The sequence below is a fragment of the Suricata suricatta genome, chromosome 4, assembly GCF_006229205.1.
Source record: "Suricata suricatta isolate VVHF042 chromosome 4, meerkat_22Aug2017_6uvM2_HiC, whole genome shotgun sequence".
Classification (NCBI taxonomy): domain Eukaryota; kingdom Metazoa; phylum Chordata; class Mammalia; order Carnivora; family Herpestidae; genus Suricata; species Suricata suricatta.
Window position 1 is genome coordinate 79803959 of NC_043703.1, and position 24494 is coordinate 79828452.

General features: G+C 37.7%; 1 protein-coding gene and 1 long non-coding RNA gene across 7 annotated transcripts in view; one reads left to right on the plus strand and one right to left on the minus strand.

Annotated features, from left to right (window-relative positions):
- GCC2 (GRIP and coiled-coil domain containing 2) overlaps positions 1 to 7691 on the minus strand; it is a 49713-nt gene extending 42022 nt beyond the window's left edge. For 3 of the 5 annotated variants that reach the window (XM_029937063.1, XM_029937064.1, XM_029937061.1), the window contains exons 1-5: positions 7574 to 7690; positions 7146 to 7202; positions 6093 to 6177; positions 4894 to 4961; positions 619 to 723 (exon numbers count right to left, since the gene is read on the minus strand). In XM_029937063.1, coding sequence (XP_029792923.1) covers positions 619 to 723; positions 4894 to 4961; positions 6093 to 6177; positions 7146 to 7202; positions 7574 to 7579 — 321 coding nt within the window. In that variant the 5' untranslated portion in view covers positions 7580 to 7690. Of the gene's footprint in view, positions 1 to 618; positions 724 to 4893; positions 4962 to 6092; positions 6178 to 6390; positions 6517 to 7145; positions 7203 to 7573 lie in introns of those variants that run through there. The other 2 variants (XR_003907759.1, XM_029937065.1) reach the window with 2 other exon arrangements.
- Positions 7154 to 24494, plus strand: part of LOC115289692 — a 61733-nt gene continuing 44392 nt past the window's right edge. The window contains exon 1 of one of the 2 annotated variants that reach the window (XR_003907762.1): positions 7154 to 7276. This is a non-coding gene — a long non-coding RNA (uncharacterized LOC115289692). Of the gene's footprint in view, positions 7277 to 7826; positions 7903 to 24494 lie in introns of those variants that run through there. The other variant, XR_003907761.1, reaches the window with a different exon arrangement.

A 24494-nucleotide genomic window follows, 5' to 3' on the forward strand; every position in this document is an offset into this window, starting at 1 on the left:
TGGAGAGAAAAGGAAGTGAGCAAAAACGTACATAGAGAAATATGATACTGCGATTCCAAGAATTCTGCTCGGCTGCATGACCTTCAGTAGGACGCTGCAGTACTAAATGTATCACTCAGAGTAATAACTAAAACCTCAGAAATCTATGAACTTAATTTCCTTTTAAAAAGGGAGACATTTTGGAAGTTGCATTAAGTCACAAGGCTTTAATGAGTATTTCCTGAGTAGAACAATAAGTGACTTTTGGAGAACATGGAGAAAATTATCCAGACCCAATAAGCAATCGACTATTCCAGAACTGAACAGACAATGATATTTAGAGTATGTGTGAGAATCAACTTACTTAAACAAGTACTTTTTCACAAAATAAGTAATTTTTAATAATTTTTATTAAAGAATAACATAGCAATAAGGAGGATTAAAAAATGCTACAACTAAATGCTGGTTCTATCTCTATGTAGATGAGTGATTTCAGTTATTTTTCTTTTTTAGATATTAATTTGTTGTTGTAAGTTATTAAAGTTATCATATCACATGCTTGTTAAGGTTTTAGCCCTAAAATTCATGATTATAGTTAATAAATAAAAAAAACAAACAAACATTAAATTGTTGCCTTACCTCAACCTCTTGCTTCATTTTAAGATTTTCCTTCTTCAGACAAAGACATTGTTGCTCACTCTCTGCTTTTTCCAGAAGAATAGCATCCAGACGCTCAGTTAATGCCTGTTTTGGAACAGGGTGGATTGTTTGCCAGAGGTTAAAAATTATGGATTGACCACATGTATAATTTTTCTTATCCATTTCCAAACCACACTAAAGTCAGAATAAAAGGCTTAAAAAGGTCTATACATAAGAACAAATAGAAATGAAGAAAATAAATGAAGATTATAGGAAATTTTACCATATTTTTGGAAAACTGAAAAGTGGAGGAGGAATGGAATTAGAAAGAGGAAGAAAAGCATAACTTACAGTGTCTTCACATGGAAACATGTATAAGAAGCTGGCAAATACTCTAGAAAATTAAATGCTCAGAAACTGGAGGCCCTAGATATTGTCGAGAGAAATATAATATGTGGGATTCAAATACTGGGGATTGGCTGACAATCTGAATAGGGAGGGTGAGAATAACAGACAAAAAATCACCCACGCCCCATCTTCCTCAGAGACAGGTTTGTTTGCTGCAGAAATTAAACAGGAGAGAAAGTAAATGAAATGGAAACTAGGTCAATACTAGTACAACCTCTAGCAAGACTGATCAAGAGAGGACAGAAGTTACAACAATAAAAATAAAAAGGAAACATACCTACATATAAACCAGAGATTAAACAGCTAAAGAGAATATTATGAACAATTATTTGGCAACAGCATTAAAAACTGAAATGAAAGGAATAAAAATTGCTAGAAAAACATAGCTTTATTAACTCAAGAAAAAATGAAAAAGCCTAATACAATAACAACTTAAAATAAACTAGTGGTTTAAAAACTGTCTACTGAAGGTAACAGAAGGAATAGTTTACAGGTATATTCTATTAAATTTTCAAAAAACAGATTATCCCAATTATGGACTTGTTCAGACAAAACAAGAAGCAAATTTCAAGTTATTCTACAAAATTTGCATAACATGATACAATACCCAAAGACTTTACAAACAGTAAAATCACAAATCCAATGCATTACAACTCCAGATAAAGTTAATCCTAAATGTTAAAATTGATATAAATGTTAAAAACCCTAAATATTAGTCTACTATCACCCTAGATCTGCCTAACTCTGAACTTACATAAGGTAAAAAAAAAAAACAAAAACAAAAAAAACCAAGAGATGTAGAAAATTTAGAGTTCTATATCAAGTTATAGCTATTATTCAAACACAAGTAGAATAAAGCCATTTTAAAATATGGGATGACATTTTCCTTCTATACATCCCTTCTTAGGATGCTACAGAATGGCATACTCTATGAAGATGAGGTTAACCACAAAAATGTGAAATGTGTCACCTAGCAAATGGGGAGCCAATATAGGAAAGCAGTGTAGAAATTCACAGGATCACAGTACAAGGCCAATTCCAGGAAACTCTACAGCAGATCTAGAGAACAACCAGCACAAATTAGTGCAGGACAGAATGCTTTAGAAGGAAGGGGTCCAGGAAAAAGCAGTAAAGATGATCTGATCTGTCTGACCACTGGAAAGTATGAGTTATTATGAAAGATAGCAAAATTTTCATATGCTGTAACAGCAAGTTAATAGGTAAATGTGTAAAATGGATAAATCAAGGAATAGCAGTGTAACCATACTATTTAGAAATACAGAAATAATTTCCAAAAGTTATTAGCATCTTAATAAGTTATTTAGTTATTAGCATTATGTGTAGTTTATGTGCAGATTACCTTGGTCAAAATAATTTTAGTTTTAAAATTAGCTTTTTCACATTACATAAAATATTGCAACATAAATTTCTGATTGGCAAATATCAGGGCAAACCCACTGATTTTAGGAGATATACAGAGACCATTAACTGAAAACAGCTATAAAAAAATCTTGAAGATTAGAGGCACTGAATGGATAGTTATTTCTTAGGAAATGTAGATTTGATTCCAGCAAAGAGAGTGACATGTACTAGAAGTTTCATTATCTTAACATGCAACTTCAACTCCCCCCTGCACTTAGAAGCAGCATAGAAGTTCATACACCTTCTTATGCCATATACCTCAAATTTTGACGTGGAAAATATAATTATTCCTCTTCTAAAAATGAAAAGTCAAATATGCAGCTTTGAATAAAACTTTAGATGTATCCCAGTGTACTCGAAGATGACTACTAGAAATGAGATGACTACCAGAAATTTTAATTACAATTAAAACTTATAAAACGCCATACATTTTTAACATTATATGAAAAACATAAAATTCTGTATTTAGAGCCACATGTTTTTCCCATATACTTTTCCCAATAAAGAAATAAAATTCAATAAGTTTTCAGAGGTGTAGAGGATGCATTACATTGCAGTACAGGATTTCTAAAATAAAAAAATTACTGAGAGCAGCTGAATAACTGATGCATATCTCTTTTAATCACTCCCAACAGTAATTCTCTCACTAGAATTAGAAACCAAAGGTTTTGTTCTTATGAATTTTACCCCAAACTTACTTTCTGAAATTTGAGTGGTGAGGATAACATGCTTTAATATTAAATTAACATGAAAGGTCAAGCTCATTAACTTAGAGAAATTTCCTAATCTCTTTAGTAGCTTTGATAGGGAGAATATAGTCATTGGGGATAAGAAGGCAATAAGGGGCGGATATTTAGATATTCTGGAATGCAATCATGTAGTTCAAGGGCTAAGAGTTAACTGATGCCAAATTAGAAAGAAGCCTCTGTGGTTGTCTTTTCAAATACAAAACCCCCCTTTTTGTGTGTATATTAAATACCCCCCCAACAAATAATATATGACAATAACCAATTATTGAGAACTTAGGTGACAGATACAGCTTTAAGTGCTATGTATGTATTAACTCAAAATACAACAATCTCTATGAAAAGAAGGTATTATTTTTCTCAAGTCTAGGGATGAAGGAACTAAAATGAAAGAAACTTAGCCACGGTCACATAGGTAGTAATTGGCAGACTAGGGACCCAAAGATCTGAATCAGGGTGTATGGCTCCAGAGTCAGTACTCTTAGGTAAATATCAAGTAGTTGTACTTCTGCTATCACTGATTAATATAAAACAGCCAAATAAACAATGAAAACTACTATGAATTCACTAATACTTAAGTAAATCAGTACATACTTAAGTAAATCCAGATGGTATTTGTACACACCATGCATGATTCATATACTGTCTTAGCTAAATAAAGAACAAAGCGATACTGTGTGATATGCATTGGGATTTAAAACTCTCTTACAGTAACTCTCTGGGAGTCCTTCAATTGTACACTGTTCGCAAACTGGGAGGCCCCTAACAAAATAAGACAGCTTATAAACTTATAATCAAAGAATCAGATTACACATTTATAAAAGCATGGAAAAAATATTACAGAGCTTTGAGAAACAAAAGAAACGCTAAAGATTAGACCACATGGGTAGGGAGGGTGCATTTAGTTAGCATTAAGGGCTGGTAAGTAAGAATAAGCAACACAGGTTCTTCAACAGATAAACAAACCGTATGATCCGGCAAGAGCATGTAAAACAAAGAGGGAAGAGAAAGCTGGGTTTGAGAGATGGAGGCATGTACCATACAGCCATGGAAATGGGGAGAAAGCGTACTGATAAACCGCAGCATTATCCTGAAGAAACTATAGGTCACTGGTGGCTGACACAGAGGACAAAGGAAACAGGAAAACTGAAGAGTCTCTAAAGTTAAAACACTGAAAAACAATGCTGTTATTAGTTGTCCAGTAAAGGGGATTTTGCCATACTGAATACAAAGAAAAGACAATGAAATGGTGAATATTTAAATCTTTCCCCAAACAGCTAGAGATTCAACTGTGAGAGCTGGGTCAGTAGTCACATCCAGATATACAGATATATAGATTCTAAGTCTCCATTGGCCTAAAAATCATCAAATTCCTGAGCATGGGTTTTCTGAGGGGAGAGGGAAGAGCAGGGCTGAGATTAAGGCAATGCCTTAATTACAGAGTGTGTGTGTGATGGAAAGGAGATGAGAGTAACACTCATTTCACACAGAAAGGGATGCAGAGGTCATTTCACTGTCTCTTTTTACAGTCAACCAGAAAGGTAAAAAACTTAACCAAGGGCAGAAAGGAAGTGGAAAAACAGGGGCAGAAAGCCAGTCAGGGCTCTGGCACACTGAGAGCTTTAAAGGAAATTTGATTTATTAGACATTTCCTCTAAGTAAATAAAAATTAAAGCAGTATTTGCAACTTTTGCATTACCTTAATAATATCATCAGTTCCTCCAGCAACAGGTTTTGATTTGAATTCCTCAATCTCTTTCTCCAACTCTAAATAATTATTTAAAAAAAAACAACACTCCAGTTCAGAAATGAAGAGAATAATTATTGTTTAAAGTGGTAAATACATTCTTTAAGAAAAAAAGACATTATAAATTAGAATAAAGCAGCAGATATTTTGAGAAAGTACTAATTTCACCCAGTATTACCTTTTATTTTCCTTTTTCTTATGGAAAACTCCAGACAAATAAGAAAAGTAGAAAGGACAGGATGAGTACACCAATCACCTTAATTTAGCAATTATTACATGGACTCTTGTTTCATCCTGACCTGTATTTTTCCTTTTTTTCCTTACCCATCATGATTATTTTTGAAGCAAATCTGAGACATTATATTATTTTAGCTATAAATAACTTTTTACTGTATAATCTTAAAGCAACAATTAACCTCATATTAAGCATAAATACTAGCCTATTTCATTAACTCATGTCCAGGTCTGGAGCCTAGAACACCTTTCCAAATATATTACTCTCTTTATCACAAACTGATCTAATCTCCCTAAATACAGTATGACCTGTTTTAGTAGAAAATAAATCTTGGCTTATAGCAATAAACATTTGTTAAGTCATTGGAAATTCATGGCCTCACCAGACAAATTGAAAAGAAGACTAATACCTACATTCTTTACGAATTTAAAGGGGAACAGGCAATCAATCAACTTCAACAAGTAAATAAACTTCAACATTCCAGGAAAGGAAATCTTTTATTACTCTACTCGAGGCCTCTTTTTACTTCTTTGGGTTCACAATTTTCTATCTCTGACATTTCAACTGACTACCTAGAAAAAAATGCTCTACCTAGATCAATATACAATCCAAATGAAGTTAAAAAAATGCTTAGTTTTAACATTTTTAAGATCCTCTTCCTTGAATTTTATTATTTGAATTATTTTAATAGTTCAAAAATAACTACAGTTTAGAGATGTTTAATGGTAAAAAAAACCCACAGGTAAATAAATGGTTAATGACAGGCTAAATAAATGTTAAATATTAAGAGATATCATGCTAAGATTTTATCGGATTCACTGGTAAACAAAATAAGCCAATATACAACTAAAAACCTAATATTTTTAATCATGATTCAGTGAGATTGTGGTAAAGATGAGTATTTTCAACTCAATACCTGCACATCGGGCTTTAGCTTTCTGTAATAGCATCATCTGCTTCTTGGCAAACTTGATAAGATCTTCCTTGGGCAAGGTTTCCAGCTGAAAGATGTCATAATGTTACCAATTTGTTATAATTCATGTTTCTATTGGTCCACAAAAAAGAAACATAGTATCTTCCTAAAAACATCCTACTGAATAAATCTTCATGTCAAACCATATTTTTAAAAAGTAGCAACTGTAACTTCAACTCAGTAAATACCAGTTGAGTCACTGTTATGAAATGTAAAAAACAGCACTTATCCTCTTACTTACATATATTCTCCTTTAGGTTGAAACACTTTCTTGGTTTTCATTTAATTGTAAAATTAGGGGACGAGCACAAGTTCTACCCAAAGTCCTTGGAGTTGTAAAGTTATTCAGTTCAAGGCTGAAATAAGTCTAATATGTAAGCATAATTACAGCAACAAGTCAAATGAGGGTGCACTTCGTCTTTTTAAGAAATCAGGGAAATTACCTAATCCCTAGGCTCAGTTTTCTCATCTGTAAAGTTGGGATACCAAAAGTACTGGTCTCGTGGTTACCATGATGCTTAAATGATGAAGTTACTTTCAGGGAAGTACTGAAAACTTACTATGCAAGCAATAAACCATGATCTTTTTTGAATCATGGAATGTTAAACGTTGTCCGGGCCATAAAAATTACCTAAGTTAACCTTTTTTTCACATTGTAGGAGAAGACTACAGAATTGAGTTCCTTAACTCCTATTTAATGTCACTCCTCTTTCTCCTAGATTATAGAAATATAAATCCTCATAGATTACTGTTTGAAAAGTTGCAGAATCTCTCAGCAGTGCTAACCAGGAGGAGGAAGTAAACAAAGTCAATTCCTTTCACACCAGGAAACTTAAAAAAGAAAAAAAGATAACATTGGTTACTATGTGAATTAAACTCGAGATCCCTTGGGGAAGGATCTTTTAAATAGGCCACCCTCCCACCCAAGCCAGTTTTCCATTCATCACCCTTCCACTCCTCAGTGAATCTGCTAGTCAAGTACTGTGTTCTCTTTACCTTGGACTTCCCGGTCCCAGGGGTGGCTGGTGAAGCCACCCCATCTTGAACAGGATCCTGCAAAACAAAAATCAAACCCAGGTGTCAGAACTCGTTTCCTAATTTCAGACAGAACGCTGGAACCTTTACAGGTAAAAACCTTTTCGGGGAATCAAGTGCAGAAAATTGCTACGTGAGAAAGAGGATCAGAGAAGGGGTCCGGTCGCTGTGACAAAGCGTATACAGTCTGGCTCTAAGGGGCCAGGTAATCGAGATGGACCGAATTTGGGGCACTGGGGGCAGAGGCTGGGGCAGCGCTGGGCTGCGGGACGCGAAGGGAAGGCTGCCAGCCCGCACTCGGCGCTATCCCCGAAACCCGCACAGCGGCGCGGGAAGGCCCGCGGGGAAGCGCGGACCCCGGCCCGGTCAGGCCGCCCGGGCAGCGTTACCTCCATGGCAGCCGGCGCACACTGGCCCCGCAGCTCGGCCGTCACCCGCCTCCGCTCTTCCTTCTGCTGCCACCTCTAACGCACCCTCGGCCTCAGGTTAAAGGTCGCGCTTCTCCGTGGCTGCCCCACCTCCCGCGTTTCCATGGCTACCACCCGGAGGCGCTTCCGCTTCCGCTTCTCCTCCGGGAGGCGGGTCTCCGCGCGCGGCTGGCCCCGCCCCCTGCCGGCTCCGCCCCGACTTCCTGCGTCTGCTGCCCAACCTTGGGTCGGCGAGGTTTCTTCCTCTTCCGGCGGGGGACGAACCCGGGTGTCAGGTGTTACAAACCCCGGTAGGCTTGAATCCTTCCACTGCTATGTAGTAGCTGTGAGGATTGGGCAAATTACCCTCAGAGCCTCGTTTTCCATGCCTTAAAGTGCTGTAAGAATGAGGGGAGTAGTGTATTGAGGGGTAGGTACCCCCCGACGACCAGGTACCTTACCCTTTAGGGAAACTTTCTGATGCCTGTCAGATAGATGGAGGGGATTCTTAGGCAGCTGCCTTTCAGCGGGGTGCCTTGTGCGCTCGCTCCCGAGCTGGAGCCGAGGGTGGGGCCTCTCCGGAAGCAAGCGTTTTTTGGCTCTCAAGGGTTACCCAGGGGAGCTCTGCCCAAGGGGATTTGAAACCACGCTGGTAGGGGAAGCAAGAGAGACGGCTTCTCGCAGGACCACGATGTGGGAGCTGAGATGGTGGGCGACGCCTTATGTAGGAACTAATGGTTTGTTGGTGCCTTCGCATCCCACAAGGAGTGTTAGAGAGTGCATTCTTGCCTTGATCTGACCTGCGGAAAGCCCATTCAGTCTGTAACCATTACGTATGATGTTAGCCATGGGATTTAATAATGACACCCTTTATCAACCCTCTGTACATTCAATAATAATAATAATAATACCAATACCCTCTTTAGAAACAGCATTATGCGGGCGCCTGGGTGGCTCAGTAGGTTGAACGTCCGACTTCGGCTCAGGTCAAGATCTCACAGTTCATGGTTCCAGCCCCGCCTGGGGCTCTGTGCTGACAGCTAGCTCAGAGCCTGGAGCCTGCTTCCTATTCTGTGTGTCCCTCTCTCTGCCCCTCCCCTGCTCGTGATCTGTCTCTCTCTATCTCAAAAATAAATAATGTTTAAAAAACCCATTATGTTGTTAGACCTTTTTTCCCCCAAATGCGAGTCACCCAGCGTAGAATCCACAGACACAAAAGGCGTTGGTTAATGGGTTTATTTTAGTTGGCCCCAAAGGCCCCTCCCGAGGAGCTGGAAGTCCTCAGAAGAGAGCCCCGCTGAGCAGGAGCTCAGGGTTAGTAAGGGTTTTGGCAAGGCCAAATGGGTCACCATGTAGTTAACCAATTACAATTTATAGCATTTCATTGTAGCCAATTACATTGTAATACACAGACGTTAGTTTTTACGGGAACCTATTTTAAAGTTCTTAGTCTTTTAAAATGACCAATCATAGACACCTAAGTCTAGGTGTCTAGGAGCTAGGTGACTTTAACCTCACCTTGGACTTTGCCTTGGCCAGGTTTTATTAAAAGGGTGGGGCGGTTAACCCTATCTTGAAAAACAAGTTAAGCTTTAGGTCACAATGTTCATTATCAGGGAGTTACATTCTTAGGGTCTTTGCATGGCCCAGTTGCTTAACCTTTAATTATTTACCAGAATGGGAGTGGGCGAGTGAAATAATGGTTGGTATTTTAGGGTCCAGGGGGTAGGGTCTAACAATGTCTTTATTATGAAAATAAAATTTTGGTCTGGTGAAATTAAAAATATGATTTTTCCTCAGTCCACTGTACTTCAGAAAATGCTCTTGTTATGCCCCCTACCTTCATCTCTCTCCTATTTTGTGTATTTTGGGGGGGGGAGGCATTCTGATTGCTTTTAAGTGAGGCCCCAAAAGTTAACAGTTTGTTTATTTGGGGCCTCTGTTCCATTGTGGTAGCATGGCCTAGGAGATGGCCACATCCTTTTATCTCTCTCTTTCTCTTTCTCTCTTAAGTACATGTTTAACCCCTAGTGGATATACATAATCAGTCTTAAATAATTGACAATGCATGGCCAGTCTTATTTCACTTTTACTCACATTTCCTACATCCTTAATACTCCTACATTATTTTGAAATAAATCCCAGGGAGGATATCATTTAATTTATAATATTTCTTTTCTGTTTAAAAAAATTTTTTTTTGGTCTTTATTTAGAGAGAGAGAGAGAGAGAGAGAGACAGAGAGTGAGCAGGGGAGGGGCAGAGAGAGAGGGAGACAAAGAATCAGAAGCAGGCTCCAGGCTCTGAGCTGTCAGCACAGAACCTGATGTGGGGCTCGAACCCAAGAACGTGAGATCATGACCTGAGCTGAAGTCAGACGCTCAACCGACTGAGCCACCCAGGTGCCCCTAATTTATAATATTTCTGAATGTCTCTATAAAAGACATTTTTTAAAAAGTAGACCAATACTATTAAGATACAAAAAACCCCAGAATTATTAATATCATTGCATATCCAATTAATGTTCACATTTGCCAGATTCCCTTAACAAAATGGTCTTTTTAGAGTTTGATTGTTTGATTCAGAATATTAAGACTTATACATTGCAACTGGATTTATATGTCTCTTTTTAATTTTGAAGAAGGTATTTTAATGTCTTATTATTATTATTATTATTAATTTATATCCAAGTTAGTTAGCATATAGTGCTATAATGTTTTCAGGAGTAGATTCCAGTGATTCATTTCCTATGTGTAACACCCAGTGCTTATCCCAGCAAGTCTCCTCCCTAATGTCCCTTTACCCATTTAGACATTTCCCCACCCCCAACTCCTCCAGCAACCCTGTTTGTTCTCTGTGTTTCAGAGTCTCTTATGATTTGTCCCCCATATATAAAAGTATTGTTTTTATATTATTTTTGCTTCCCTTACCTTATGTTCATCTGTTTTGTATCTTGAATTTCTTATGTGAGTGAAATATGATATTTATCTTTCTCTGGCTAATTTTGCTTTGCATAATACCCTTTAGTTCCCTCAATGTAGTTCCCTCTTTTTGATTGCTGAGATATACTCCATGGTGTGTGTGTGTATATATATAGATGGACATTTGGGCTCTTTTCAAACTTTGGCTATTGTTGACAGTGCTGCTATAAACACTGGGGTGCATGTGCCCCTTTGAAACAGCACACCTGTGCCCCTTGGATAAATACCTAGTAGTGCAATTGCTGGGTCATAGGTAGTTTTATTTTTAATTTTTTGAGGAACCTCCATACTATTTTCCAGAGTGGCTGCACCAGTTTGCATTCCCACCAGCAGTGCAAAAAAGATCCTCTTTCTCCTCTTTCTTGCCAACACCCATTGTTCCATGAATTGTTAATGTTAGCTATTCTGACTGGTGTGAGGTGGTATTTCATTGTGGTTTTAATTTATATTTCTCTGATGTGAGTGATGTTGAAAATTTTTTCATGTGTCTGTTAGCCATCTGGATGTCTTCTTGGGAGAAATATCTATTCATGTCTTTTGTCCATTTCTTCACTGGATTATTTGGTTTTGGGGTGTTGATTTTGATAAGTTCTTTATAGATTTTGGATACCAACCCTTTATCTGATATGTCATTTGCAAATATCTTCTCTCATTCTGTTGGTTGCCTTTTAGTTTTGTTGATTGTTTCCTTTGCTGTACAGAAGCTGTTTATTTTTATGAGGTCTCAATAGTTCATTTTTGCTTTTGTTTTCCTGGCTTCTGGAGACATGTTGAGTAAGAAATTGCTGCAGCCAAGGTCAAAAGGTTTTTTGCCTGCTTTCTCCTCATGGATTTCGATGGCTTCCTGTCTTATGATTAGTTCTTTCATCCATTTTGAGTTTAGTTTTGTGAATGATGTAAGAAAGTGGTCCAGGTTCATTTTTCTGCATGTTGCTCTCCAGTTATTCCAGCACCATTTGCTAAAGAGACTGTCTTTATTCCATGGGATATTTTTTCCTGCTTCATCAAAGATGAGTTGCCCATACATTTGTGGGTCCATTTCTGGGTTCTCTCTTCTGTTCCATTGATCTGAGTGTCTGTTTTTGTGATAGTACCATACTGTCTTGATGATTACAGCTTTGTAATATATCTTAAGGTCTGAGATTGTGATGCCTCCAGCTTTGGTTTTCTTTTTCAGGATTGCTTTGGCAATTTGGGGTCTTTTCTGTTTCCATACAAATTTTAGGATTGTTTGTTGTAGCTCTGTGAAAATTCTGGTGTTATTTTGATAGAGATTGCAGTTGAATATGTAGATTGCCTTGGGTAGTATTGACATTTTAACAATAATTGTTCTTCCAATCCATCAACATGAAATATTTTTCCATTTTTTGGTATCTTCTTCAATTTTATTCATAAACTTTCTATAGTTTTTAGTGTATAGATTTTTAACCTCTTTGGTTAGGTTTACCCCTAGTTATTTTGTGGTTTTTGGTGCAATTGTGAATGGAATTGATTTCTTGATTTCTCTTTCTGTTGCTTCATTATTGGCGCATAAGAATGCAACTGATTTCTGTGCATTGATTTTATATCCTGTGACTTTGCTGAATTCCTGGGTCAATTCGCAGTTTTTTGGTGGAATCTTTTGAGTTTTCCATATAGAGTATCAAGTTGTCTATAAAGAGTGAATATTTGACCTCCTTCTGGTTGATTTGGATACATTTTATTCCTTGTGTTGTCTGATTGCTGATGCTAAGACTTCCAATACTATGTTGAATAATAGTCGCAAGAGTGGACATCCATGTTGTGTTCCTGACCTTAGGGGGAATACTTTCAGATTTTCCCCTTTAAGGATGATAATTAGATTTGGGTCTTTCATATATGGTTTTTATGATCTTGAGGTACAATCTTTCTATATCTACATTCTTGTGGGTTTTTATCAAGAAATGATGCTGTATTTTGTCAAATGTTTTCTCTGCATCTATTGAGAGGATCATGTGGTTCTTGTCCTTTCTTTTATTGATGTGATGTATCACATTGATTGTTTTTGTGGAAATTGAACCAGCCCTGCATCCCAGGTATAATTCCCACTTGGTCGTGGTGAATAATTATTTTACCGTATTGTTGGATCTAGTTGGCTAGTCTCTTGTTAAGGATTTTTGCATGCATGTTCATCAGGGATATTGGTCTGTAGCTCTCCTTTTTAGTGGGGTCTTTGTATGTTTTTGGAATTAAGGTAATGCTGGCTTCATAGAATGAGTTTGGAATTTTTCCTTCCATTTCTATTTTTTTTTTTTTTTTGAACAGCTTCAAAAGAATAGGTGTTAACTATTCTTAAAATGTTTGGTAGAATTCCCCTAAAAAGCCATCTGGTCCAGAACTCTTGTTTTGTGGGAGATGTTTGATTAGTAATTTGATTTCTTTAGTGGATATAGGTCTGTTCAAGTTTTCTATTTCTTCTTGTTGCCATTTTAGTAGTTTATATGTTTCTAGGAATTTGTCCATTTTTCCCATATTGCTCATTCTATTGGTATATAATTGCTCATAATATTTGCTTATTATTGTTTGTATTTCTGCTGTTCTGCTGTGTTAATTGTGACCTCTCCTCTTTCCTTTTTATTTTTGATCAAACTGGCCAGAGGTTTATCAATTTTTTAATTCTTTCAAAGACCCAGCTCCTAGTTTCATTGATATGTTCTACTCTTTTTTGTTTGTTTTTATTTTTTGGCTTTGATACCATTGGTTTCTGCTCTAATCTATATTATTTCCTGTCTTCTGCTGCTTTTGGGCTTTATTAGCTGTTCTTTTTCTAGCTCTTTAAGGTGTAAGGTTAGGTTGTGTGTCTGAGACATTTCTTCCATCTTTAGGAAGGCCTGGACTACTATATACTTCCCTTTTATGACTGCTTTTGTTGTGTCCAAGAGGTTTTGGGCTGTGGTGTTATCATTTTCATTGTCTTTCACATACTTGTGAATTTTCTCTTCTACTCTTTGGTTAGCCCATTCATTCTTTACTAGGATGTTCTTTAGTGTCCAAGTATTTGTTAACTTTCCACATTTTTTTCATTCTTTCTTGGTTGATTTCAAGTTTCATAGTGTTGTAGTGTGGAAATATGCATGGTATGATCTTGATCTGTACTTGTTGAGGGCTGATTTGTGTCCCAGTATGTGACCTATTCTGGAGAATGTTCCATGTGCACTTGGGAAGAATGTGCATTCTGCTGCTTTGGGATGGAATGTTCTGAATATATCTGTTGGTTAAGTCCATTTGGTCCAGTGTCCTTAAAAGCCATTGTTTCCTTGTTGATTTTCTGTTTGGATGCTCTTCCCATTGCTGTAAGTGGGGTGTTGAAGTCTCCCACTATCATGGTATTAATATCAATGTGTTTCTTTCTGATTAATTGATTTATATATTTGGATGCCTCACGTTTGAAACATAAATGTTTACAATTGTTAGATATTCTTGGTGGATAGACCCCTTAATTATGATTTAATGCCCTTCTTTTTCTCTTGTTATAGTCTTTATTTCAAAGTATAGATCATCTGATATAAGATACTCTGGCTTTCTTTTGATGACCATTAGCATGATAGATGGTTCTCCATCCCCTTACCTTCAATCTGAATGTGTCTTTAGGTCTAAAGTGGGTCTCTTTTCGACAGCATATAGATGGATCTTGTTTTCTTATCCATTCTGTTACCATATATCTTTTGATTGAAGCATTGAGTCCATTGACATTTAGAGTGGGTACTGAAAGATATGAATTTATTCCTATTATGCTGCCAGTATTGTGTTCTCTAGTCCTTTCTAGTCTTTGTTGGTTTTTTTTTTTCATCTATTATCCTCTCAGAGTCTCCCTTAAAATTTCTTGTAGTGCTGTTTTAGTGGTCACAAACTCCTTTAGTTTTTGTTTGGGAAACTTTTTATCTCTCTATTTTGAAGAACAGCCTTGAAGTAAAATGCTCTACCCTTGAGCTATATCCCCTGAAGAATAGCCTTGCAGGATAAAACAAACAAACAAACAAAACATGGCTGCATATTTTTCCTGTTCAGCACATTGAATATATCCTGTCACTCCTTTCTGGCCTGCCAAGTTTCTTTGAATTGGTTTGTTGTGAACATTATCTGTCTTCCCTTGTAGTTTAAGGAATTTTGTTCCCTTGGTGCTTTCATGATTCTTTCCTTGCCTTAATATTTTGTGAAGTTGAGTGTGATATGCCTTGTTGATGGTTGGTTTTGTTGACTCTAATGGGAGTTCTCTGTGCTTCCTGGATATTAATGTCTTTGTCTTTCCTCAGGTTAGGAAAGCTTTCCCCTATGATTTGCTCACATAACCGTTCTACCCGTTTCTCTCTCTTCATCTTCTGGGACCCCTATGATTCTGATATTGTTCCTTTTTAATGAGTCACTGATTTCTCTTATTCTGAAATCATGTTCGTTTGTTTTATTCCTCCTATTTTTTCCTGCTTCATTATTCTCCATACGTTTGTCCTCTCTATCACTGATTCGCTGCTCTGCTTCATCCATCCTTGCTGCCATGGCATTCTTCGAGATTGCAAACTCAGTTATAGCACTTTTAATTTCACCCTGACTAGCTTTTACTTCTTTTATTTCCACAGAAAGGGATTCTATGCTTTTTTCAGCCCCAGCTAGTATTCTTAGTATTCTTCTTCTAAATTTTGGTTCAGACATCTTGCTTGTATCTGTGTTGATTAAGGCCCTGGCTGTCATTTCTTCTTGTTCTTTCTTTTGGAGTGAATTTCTTCATTTCAGCATTTTGAAGGAAGAAAATGAGTTAATAAGATAAAAATGTAAATCAGTAACATTTAAAAACAACACAAAAAATCAAATAAAGAATACTAGCTCCTAGGTATGTTTTGGTATGGTTGTTGAAGGACACTTGATAGAATAAAGAAAAAAGAGAAAGGAAAGAAAGAAAAAAGGGGGAAAAAGGAAAATATTTGAAAATTTAAAAAATGAGTACAATAAAATGGAATAAAATGAAATGATGAGAGTAAAACAGAATTTAAAAAATTTACCAAAAAGTAAAAAATATTATAGAAAAATTAAAGTATTTTTTATAAAAATGGAAAATAAAAGTAAATTTTTTTCTTTCTTTATTCAAGACTAAGAAAAGAAAAAGTAGAATACTCAATGGACCAGTGAACAGAATGAAATGTGAGTGAATTTACATCCCATTTCTCTAGAAGTCAAACAATGAAGCATTTTGTATCTATACACTAAGCAGGTAGAGAGATTTGTGGTGTTCCACTAGAGTACTGTGGCCCAGTTGGGCAGGTCTTGGTGTAATGGTTCCATTCTCCACTAGATGGTGCTGCTTAAGTCACTGGGGTGGAGCATTACGGCGAGTGTAGGTGTGCATGTGCATGCATGGAAGGGGTAAAAATAGTATCACTTAGCTATGTAGTCTCTAGTATCAGAACTCTGTGGTCTCACAGACGGGCAATCAAGCACCCCTCCTTTGTCACTGGTTTCCATCCACTCCCTGCTTCTGTGCTGTCCATGACCAGGCTGTAAGCCTGCCAAGGGGCACCTGCCTCTAGAGTTTTATCTCAGATGGGGCCATGTTTCCAAACCCCTCACTTTTGGGGGCTCTGCAGCTTTGACTTGCTCAGACCCTCTGCGGGAGGGTCTTGTTGAGCAATGGCCAGATGCTCTCCCGTCCTCAGGAATGTTCACATGTCTGTGCTCCTGCAGATGCACAGAGATTGCAGCCCGGTGCCAGTTACCCCAGAAAAAGTCCGAACAGTTGTATAGCAGCAGCATTTCAGGGATTATGGTAAATCACAACACCCATCTGGAGCCAGACTTCAGTGAACTCTTAATGTCCTTGTTTCAACACCAGTGAATGTGTCTGTTCTCTGGGGTCTGCTGGGACCTTTGCCTGTGAGGAGGCCACACAGCCTGTACCAAATGTCCTCCCAGCAGGGAACCTGCCACTCCCTATGTGGCCTGAGAACCCCTTGGACCTTGCTGTCTGCTCCTTAAATTCTCTCTTCCCACCAGAGCTCCTCCAGGTAGCAAGCTTCGAAGTTTCAGACTCTGTGCTCCCCTGTTTATAGCCTCTTAATGGAATTTAAACCCTCTCCTTTCTCCCCATTTTTTGTTCAGTCCCTGCAGTCCCTTTTTCCTTTCTCCCTTTTTTGTTCAGTCCACTTGTTCTCTTTCTCTCCAGCTGCTTCTGGGGGGGTGGGGTGGCAATGCTTTTCCTGTACTCTCCTTCCTGTCTCCAGCCTCTTTCTACAGGTAAAAACAGCTCCCTACGCTTGTTGGTTTCTCTCTCCCCCAGTTTACCTTTCTGTATCATGTACCTACTAAGTTCTGTGGTTCAAGTTGTGCAGATTGTTGTGTTAATCCTCAAATCATTTTTCTAGGTGTGCAAGATGGTTCGGTGTTGATTTGGCTGTATTTTAGGGATGAGAGATGCTAAAAGGAGTTCCATGCTGCTCTGCCATCTTGACCCCTCCCTCTGCATTTAAGTCTCTTTTAACTAAAGACACCCCTCACAACCATCCCTTTCTTTTTCTTTTAATTATTAGAGAAATGGAGTCATTTATCCTAAACAACTTCTTACAGTTGGATTTTTCTGATTGCTGCCCCTTTACCATATTTCTTTTCTCATTCTGTTTCTTATAAATTGCTAGCAAATAACTGAGGAACATCATCTCTACAAGTAATTAAAAAAAACAAAATTGCTGGGATTTTTTTCCCCTTTAGCATTCCTGACTCACTAAGTCCTGGGATGAGAGGAAAAACGTGAATGTTTTCATTTCATGTGCTTTCTTTACAGTGGTCTTAGGGGCTTACATGCACACATGTACCATATATAAATGTGTGTGTGTGTGTATTTGCATACACACACATATTGCATGTAGTCCTCAAGTATACTTTGCTTTTAAAAGCCTATATTACTTCATCTTAGTGCATAGGAAAGTATTTTCCATACTTAAAAGAAATTTATGGTAAACCCTATTTTGATTAATAACCCTAAGGAAAATCACTTGCAATAAAATAGTAGGTTAACCCGATACTGTGTTTACTCCAATCATGTAGAAGTTGTTCAGAGAAACACACCAAGAAATATGAACTCTATGAATAGCTACAGAAGAACTGTTGAATGAACTGTATGAATAGCTTCAGAAGAATTGTTGTTTTAGTAGAATTCTGTCTTTCCCACCTTTGACACCAAAAAGGACCTTTCTTTTCTTCTTTTTGATCCTTCATCCCTCATTCTGTTCTCTCTTAGCACTGGATTGAGTAACACTGTTGATAAATTGTAGGTCAGGTAGAGCAGCATGAAATCCTCAGGGAGATGAGGGTCAGTGTATCCTTAACAGTGTCCCCAGGCTGCCTAATATCCAAATACCTCACTCAGTTCTGGTTCACTGCCATCTGTCTTTCTGGATATCATTTGTGCAAGAATTTTATTCTCTGAAATGACATAGATGGGCATAATGTCCTTGACCATCTGGTAGGTTCTGCTCTTGTTCCTCTGAAGGAAAAAAAAATTATTTTTTATTCCACCAATTACAGTGAGCACTGAAATCTCCAAAATATATTTATCATCTTCCATACTTTCCTTTTTTAAAGGTTTATTTATTTTTGAGAGAGAGAGAGAGAGCGAGAGCGAGCAAGCATAAGTGGGGGAGGGGCAGAAAGAGAAGGGATAAAGGATCCAAAGCAGGCTCCGTGTTGTTAGCAGTGAGCCCGATGTGGGGCTTACACTCATGAACCAGGATACCATGACCTGAGCCTAAGTCAGATGCTTAACCGAGGTGACCCATCATCTTTTATACTTTCTTAAGTGAACTGAAGAATATTTATGAATTGATTGTGAGTACTTTGAAGTCTCCTGATAATCTTAAGTCCATAGTAAATACATATTTACATTTTAGAAAATTTTTCTTTGATATTTTACATTCATTGTACTGCTGATTAGTTCATGTTTTTAAGATATATATTAGTATAATGAAACTATGACCAGTTTAATGATGTGTTTCTTTTCAGTTGTAAAGGTAACATCTAGAAAATACAGGAAAATCTCAACAAGAACATAAAAATCACCTGGAAAATGTATTAGGAATAGAAAATAGGGACACATCACTGTGTTTGTCAATAATACATGCTATGATACTGGGCACATTGTATGCCAAATGGAGACTGCTTTGTGTCAACCAGCACTATTCACATAATATAATTTGGACTTGTTGAAAGGCCCTCCCTAAGTAAATATATCTTCTTCACCACCTTGCCATGGTGCCACTCTTCCCTCCTTATATGCTTTAGATGACAAAGGTGGGCATTATTTCCAGAAAAGCCTCATTGAAATGCACCTGTTATTTAAGGTTCTGAGAGATGCCTGATCTTTTGGTTAGTACATTAACAAGAGTTATCTCAGGAAATTAGTTCTTGGCTCACTAGAGCTTCAGTTATATTTCTTAAACTATAAATCTTGCCCACTTACTTATTAGTAGGCATAAGAAACTAAGGCCAGAGTTTAAGGTATTGATTAGAGGCCATAAAATGGACAATAACAGAACCAGAACTGGAATCAAGAATACTTTTTTTTAACTAGAAAATTTTTTTATTATTCACTTAATTCCAGTATAATTATGGAGTTGAATTAGTTTCAAGTATAAAATATACTCACCAATTCTTTTATTTTTTAATTTTTCATTAAAATGCTTTCAATATTTATTTTTGAGAGAGACAGAGGTAGAGCATGACCGGGTGAGGGGCAGAAAGAGAGAGACAGAATCTGAAGCAGAGCCTGGAGCACAGAGCCCAACACAAGGTTCAGACTTACAAACTGTGAGACCATGACCTGAGCCAAAGTTGGATGCTCAACTGACTGAGCCACCCAGGTGCCCCAATATACTCACCAATTCTGTATATTACTCAGTGCTCATCATAAGTGTATGTTTTTTTTTGAGAGAGAGTGAGAGGGTGCAAGTGAGCAAGGGGCAGGGAGGTAGAGAGAGAGGTGGGGCTCATGCTCACATGACATGGGCTTGTCCTCACTTGATAAGGGGCTCAAGCTTACCTAACATGGAACTTGAGCTCACCCAAAGTGAGGCTCCAGTTCACTCAATGTAGACTCAAATTTAGGAACTGTGAGATCATGACCTGAGCCAAAGCCAAATGCTCTGATGAGTATAGTCTTAATCTTCTTCACCTATGTCACCCATTCTCCCACCTCCTACTACCTCTGGTATCCACCAACTTGTTTTCTATAGTAAAGAGCCTGTTATTGTTTTTGTTGTTATTATTATTTGATAGGGTTTAAGCAGGGGAGAAGGGCAGAGGGAGAGAGTAAAACAGAGAGAGAGAGAGAGAGAGAGAGAGAGAGAGAGAGAGAGAGAGTGAGTCTTAAGCAGTCTCTATGCTGAGCACAGAGCCTGATGCAGAGCTTGATATTACAACCCTGGGATCACGACCTGAACCAAAATCAAGTCAGACACTCAATCAATTGAGCCACTCAGGTGCCCCCCCCAAAGTCTGTGTTTTTTGGGTTTTTATTGGCCTCTGTTTCCTTTGATCATTTGTTTTGTTTCTTAAATTCCACACATGAGTGAAATCATACGGTATTTGTCTTCCTCTAACTGGCTTTTTTTGTTTGCATTATACTCTCTAGATCCATCCATGTTGCTGCAAATGGCAAGATTTCATTTTTTTAATGGCTGAGTAATATATCTACATATATCTATGAATCAATATATGGATATATAAAAATGTTTAAAAATGTAAAAATGTTTAAAATGTAAAATACGTATCTAGATATATATACTGTGTATATATTTATACAGTATATATATCTAGATATATATACTGTGGGGTTTTTTTTTTACATTTTTTTCTATCCTTTTTTTTTATAGTTTATTGTCAGGTTGTTTTCCTCATACCAATTCCTATGGTTATTCTTCCCAACGAATAAGAATCCTGGCCCAGATGGCTTCCCAGGGGAATTCTATCAGACATTCAAAGCAGAGTTAATATCTATTCTTCTCAAACTTTTCCAAAAAATAGAAATGGAAGAAATGCTTCCAAACTCATTCTATGCAGCCAGCATTACCTTGATTCCAAAACCAGACAAAGACCCCACTGAAAAGGAGAATTACAAGCCAATATCCCTAATGAAACTGGATGCAAAAATTCTCAAAAAGGTACTAGCAAATCAAAATCACAGTATATTAAAAGAAGTATTCACCATGATCAAGTTGATTCATTCCTGGGCTGCAGGGCTGGTTTAATATTCACGAATCAATCAACACGGCATACCACATTAACAGAAGAAGGGATATGAACCATATGATACCATCCATAGATGTAGAAAAAGCATTTGACAAAATACAGCATCCTTTCTTGAAAAAAAAAAAAGCACCCCAAGAAAGTTGGGAAAGAACGCACGTACATCAACATCATAAAAGCCATATATGAAAGGCCCACAGCCAAAACACCCTCAATGAGAAAAACTGAGATCTTTTCCCCTGAGATCAAGAACACAGCAGGGAGGTCTCCTCTCACCACCGTTGTTGAACATAGTGTTTAACATAGTGTTTTCTCAGCAATCAGGCATCAAGTTGGCAAGGAAGAAGTCAGACTTGTACTCCTTGCAGACGACATGATACTCTACATGGAAAACATAAAGACTCCACCAAAAAATCTGCTAGAGCTGATACATGACTTCAGTAAAGTCGCAGGATACAAAATCAATGTACAGAAGTTGGATTGGTTGCATTTCTATAAATCAATAATGAGGCAATAGAAAGAGATATCAAGGAGCTGATCCCATTTACAATGGCACCAAAACCCATAAAATACTATGAACAAACCTAACCAAAGAGATAAATATCTGTATGCTGAGGACTATAGAAAGCTTATGAAAGAAATTGAAGAAGATACAAATAAATTGTAAAACATTCCATGCTCATGGGTGGAAGAACATATATTGTTAAACTGTTGATATTACTCGAAGAAATCTATACATTCAATGCAATCACTCTCAAAATAACACAAGCATTCTTCAAAGAGCTAGAAAAAACAATTCTAAAATTTGTATGGAATCAGAAAAGACCCTGAATGGCCATAGTAATGCTAAAAAAGAGAACCAATGCTGGAGGTATCACGATCCCAGACTTTAAGCTATATTACAAATCAGTAATCATCAAGACCGCATCGTAGTGGCACATAAACAGACATAGATCAGTGGAATAGAATAAAGAACCCAGAAATGGACCCACAAATATATGGCCAACTAATCTTCGACAAAGCAGGAAAGTGTATCCAATGGAAAAAATAGTCTCTTTAGCAAATAGTGCTAGGAGATCTGGATAGCAACATATAGAAGATGAAACTGGAACACTTTCTTACACCATGCACAAAAATAAACTCAAAATGGATAAAAGACCTAAATGTGAGAGAGGAAACCATCAAAATACTATAAGAGAAAACAGTCAATAACCTCTTTGACCTTGGCCACAGCAACTTCTTACTTACCATGTCTCTGGAGGCAAGAGAAATAAAAGCTAAAATGAACTATTAGAACCCCATCAAGATAAAAAGCTTCAGCACAGCAAAGGAAACAATCAACAAAACTAAAAGGCAACTGATGGAATGGGAGAACATATTTGCAAATAACAAATCAGATAAAGGATTAGTATCCAAAATCAGTAAAGAACTTACCAAACTCAACACCCCAAACCAAGTAATCCAGTGAATGAATGGGCAGAAGATGTGAATAGAACTTTTCCAAAGAAGATGTCCAAATGGCTGATAGACATATGAGAAGATGCTCAACATCTCTTATCATCAGGGAAGTACAAATCAATACCGAATGAAATACCACCTCACATCTGTCAGAATAGCTAAAATTAACAGCTCAGGCAACAATAGATGTTGGTGAGAATGTGGAGAGAAGGGAATATTTTTGCACTGTTGGTGGGAATGAAAGGTGGTGCAGCCACTCTGGAAAACAGTATGGAGGTTAAAAATAGAACTACCCTATGACCCAGCAATTGTACTACTGGGAACTTATCCAAAGGATACAACAATGCTGATTCGAAGGGCACATGCACATTTTTGTTTACAGTAGCACTATTGGCTATAGCCAAATTATGGAACGAGCCCAAATGTGCATTGGCTGATGAGTGGATTAAGAGGATGTTGTGTACACACACACACACGCACACACACACACACACACACACACACACAATGGAATACTACTCAGTGATGAGAAAGAATGAAATCTTGCCATTTGCAACAACATGAATGGAACTGGAAGGTATTATATTAAGCAAAATAAGTCAGAGAAAGACAGATATCATATGATTTCACTTATAGGTAGAATTTGAGAAACTCAACAGATAAATATAGGGAAAGGGAAGGAAAAATAAGATGAAAACAGAGTGGGAGAAAAACCATACGAGACTCTTAAATACAGAGAACAACCAAGGTTGCTAGAGGGAGGGTTGTGTCTGTGTGTGGGGGGGGTGGTGATGGCAGGCATTAGCAGGCCACTTTTGGGGAAGAGCACTGGGTGTTATATGTAAGAGCTGAATCACTGGGTTATACTCCTAAAGTCAAAACTACACTGTATGTTAACTAACTTGAATATAAATTTTTTAAAAAAAGGAAAATTTCTTTTGGTCATTCAGGGACCCTTGAGATTCTATGTGAATTTTAGGATGAGCTCTCTATTTCTGCAAAAAGTCATTGCGATTATGATATTGATTGCATTGATCTGTAGTTTTCTGAAGATAGTATTGACATGTTAGCAATATTAGGAATACCAATCCATGAACATGGAATTTAATTTTCCCTTTAACAGTTTTGTTGTTTCTATTTTATATCTCACTTCCTTAGTTCAGCTTTTTTCCTATTTTTTAATTCTTTGTTGATGTTGCTGTACATGAAATAATTTTCCTAATTTACTTTTTCAGATTGCATGTTGTTACTGAATAGAGATGTCACTGATTTATGTATTGAGTTTTTATCCTGCAATGTTGATGAATTCATTTATCAGTGATAACAGTTTTTATGTGAAATCTTTAGGGTTTTCTACATATAAGATCATATCTTGGTAAAGAGAGATAATTTTACTTCTTTTTTCCCCCTATTTGATGTCTTTTATTTCTTCGTTTTATTTCTCTGGTAAGAATTTCCAGTACTATGTTGAGCAGAAGTGAAAAGGGACATCTTTGCCTTGTTCCTGATTGTAGACTAAAGGCTTTCAGTCTGTCATCTGACCCCGCCCCGCAGGTCGGTCAATGCAGGTCCTGAGGGAGGGAGTGAGAATTGGGGGGCAGGGGGCACAGAGAATGGAGGCAAGACAAGTCTCTGATCAAGCCTCATTTATTGAGAGAACACACATGTCTTTTAAAGGCGGAAAACGGGCAACTTGACGTAAGTCAGTTGCTAAGAAACAAGGGCAAGAATAAGAGAGAAACTAAAACTTGCAGTTTCAGCATAGCACAGTGCCTGGGAAACTGATAGGAAGGCCCAGCCTACAGGCCCTGAGCCTGGGAAACTGATAACGCAGCTCCACTGAGCTGGGAGTGATGACACAGCTCTGCAGAGCTGGGAGTAACAATGCAGCTCTGCTCTGTGGGCTGCTGATCCTGCAAGGCCGAGGCACATATCTCTTCTTCCAGCAGCTCTTCTGGTGCAAGGCACATCTCTTTTCTTCTCTGGCAGCTCCCGACAGGTCCCCCTTTTTTCTTTTTTCAATAAAGGGCTAATTCCAAAATATGATAGTATAGGCAAGGAAAGGACTGTGCCTGTCTTAGGTTGGGGGCCTGCCAATCCTTTTTACCCGTCATGGGCATACCCAGAAGCCTGTGCCTGAGTAGCCTGTCTTAGGTTGATAGGATGGTAAGGCCCCTCTTACCCGTCATTGGCTAACCAGCCTGCGCCTCTTGCCGTAATATTG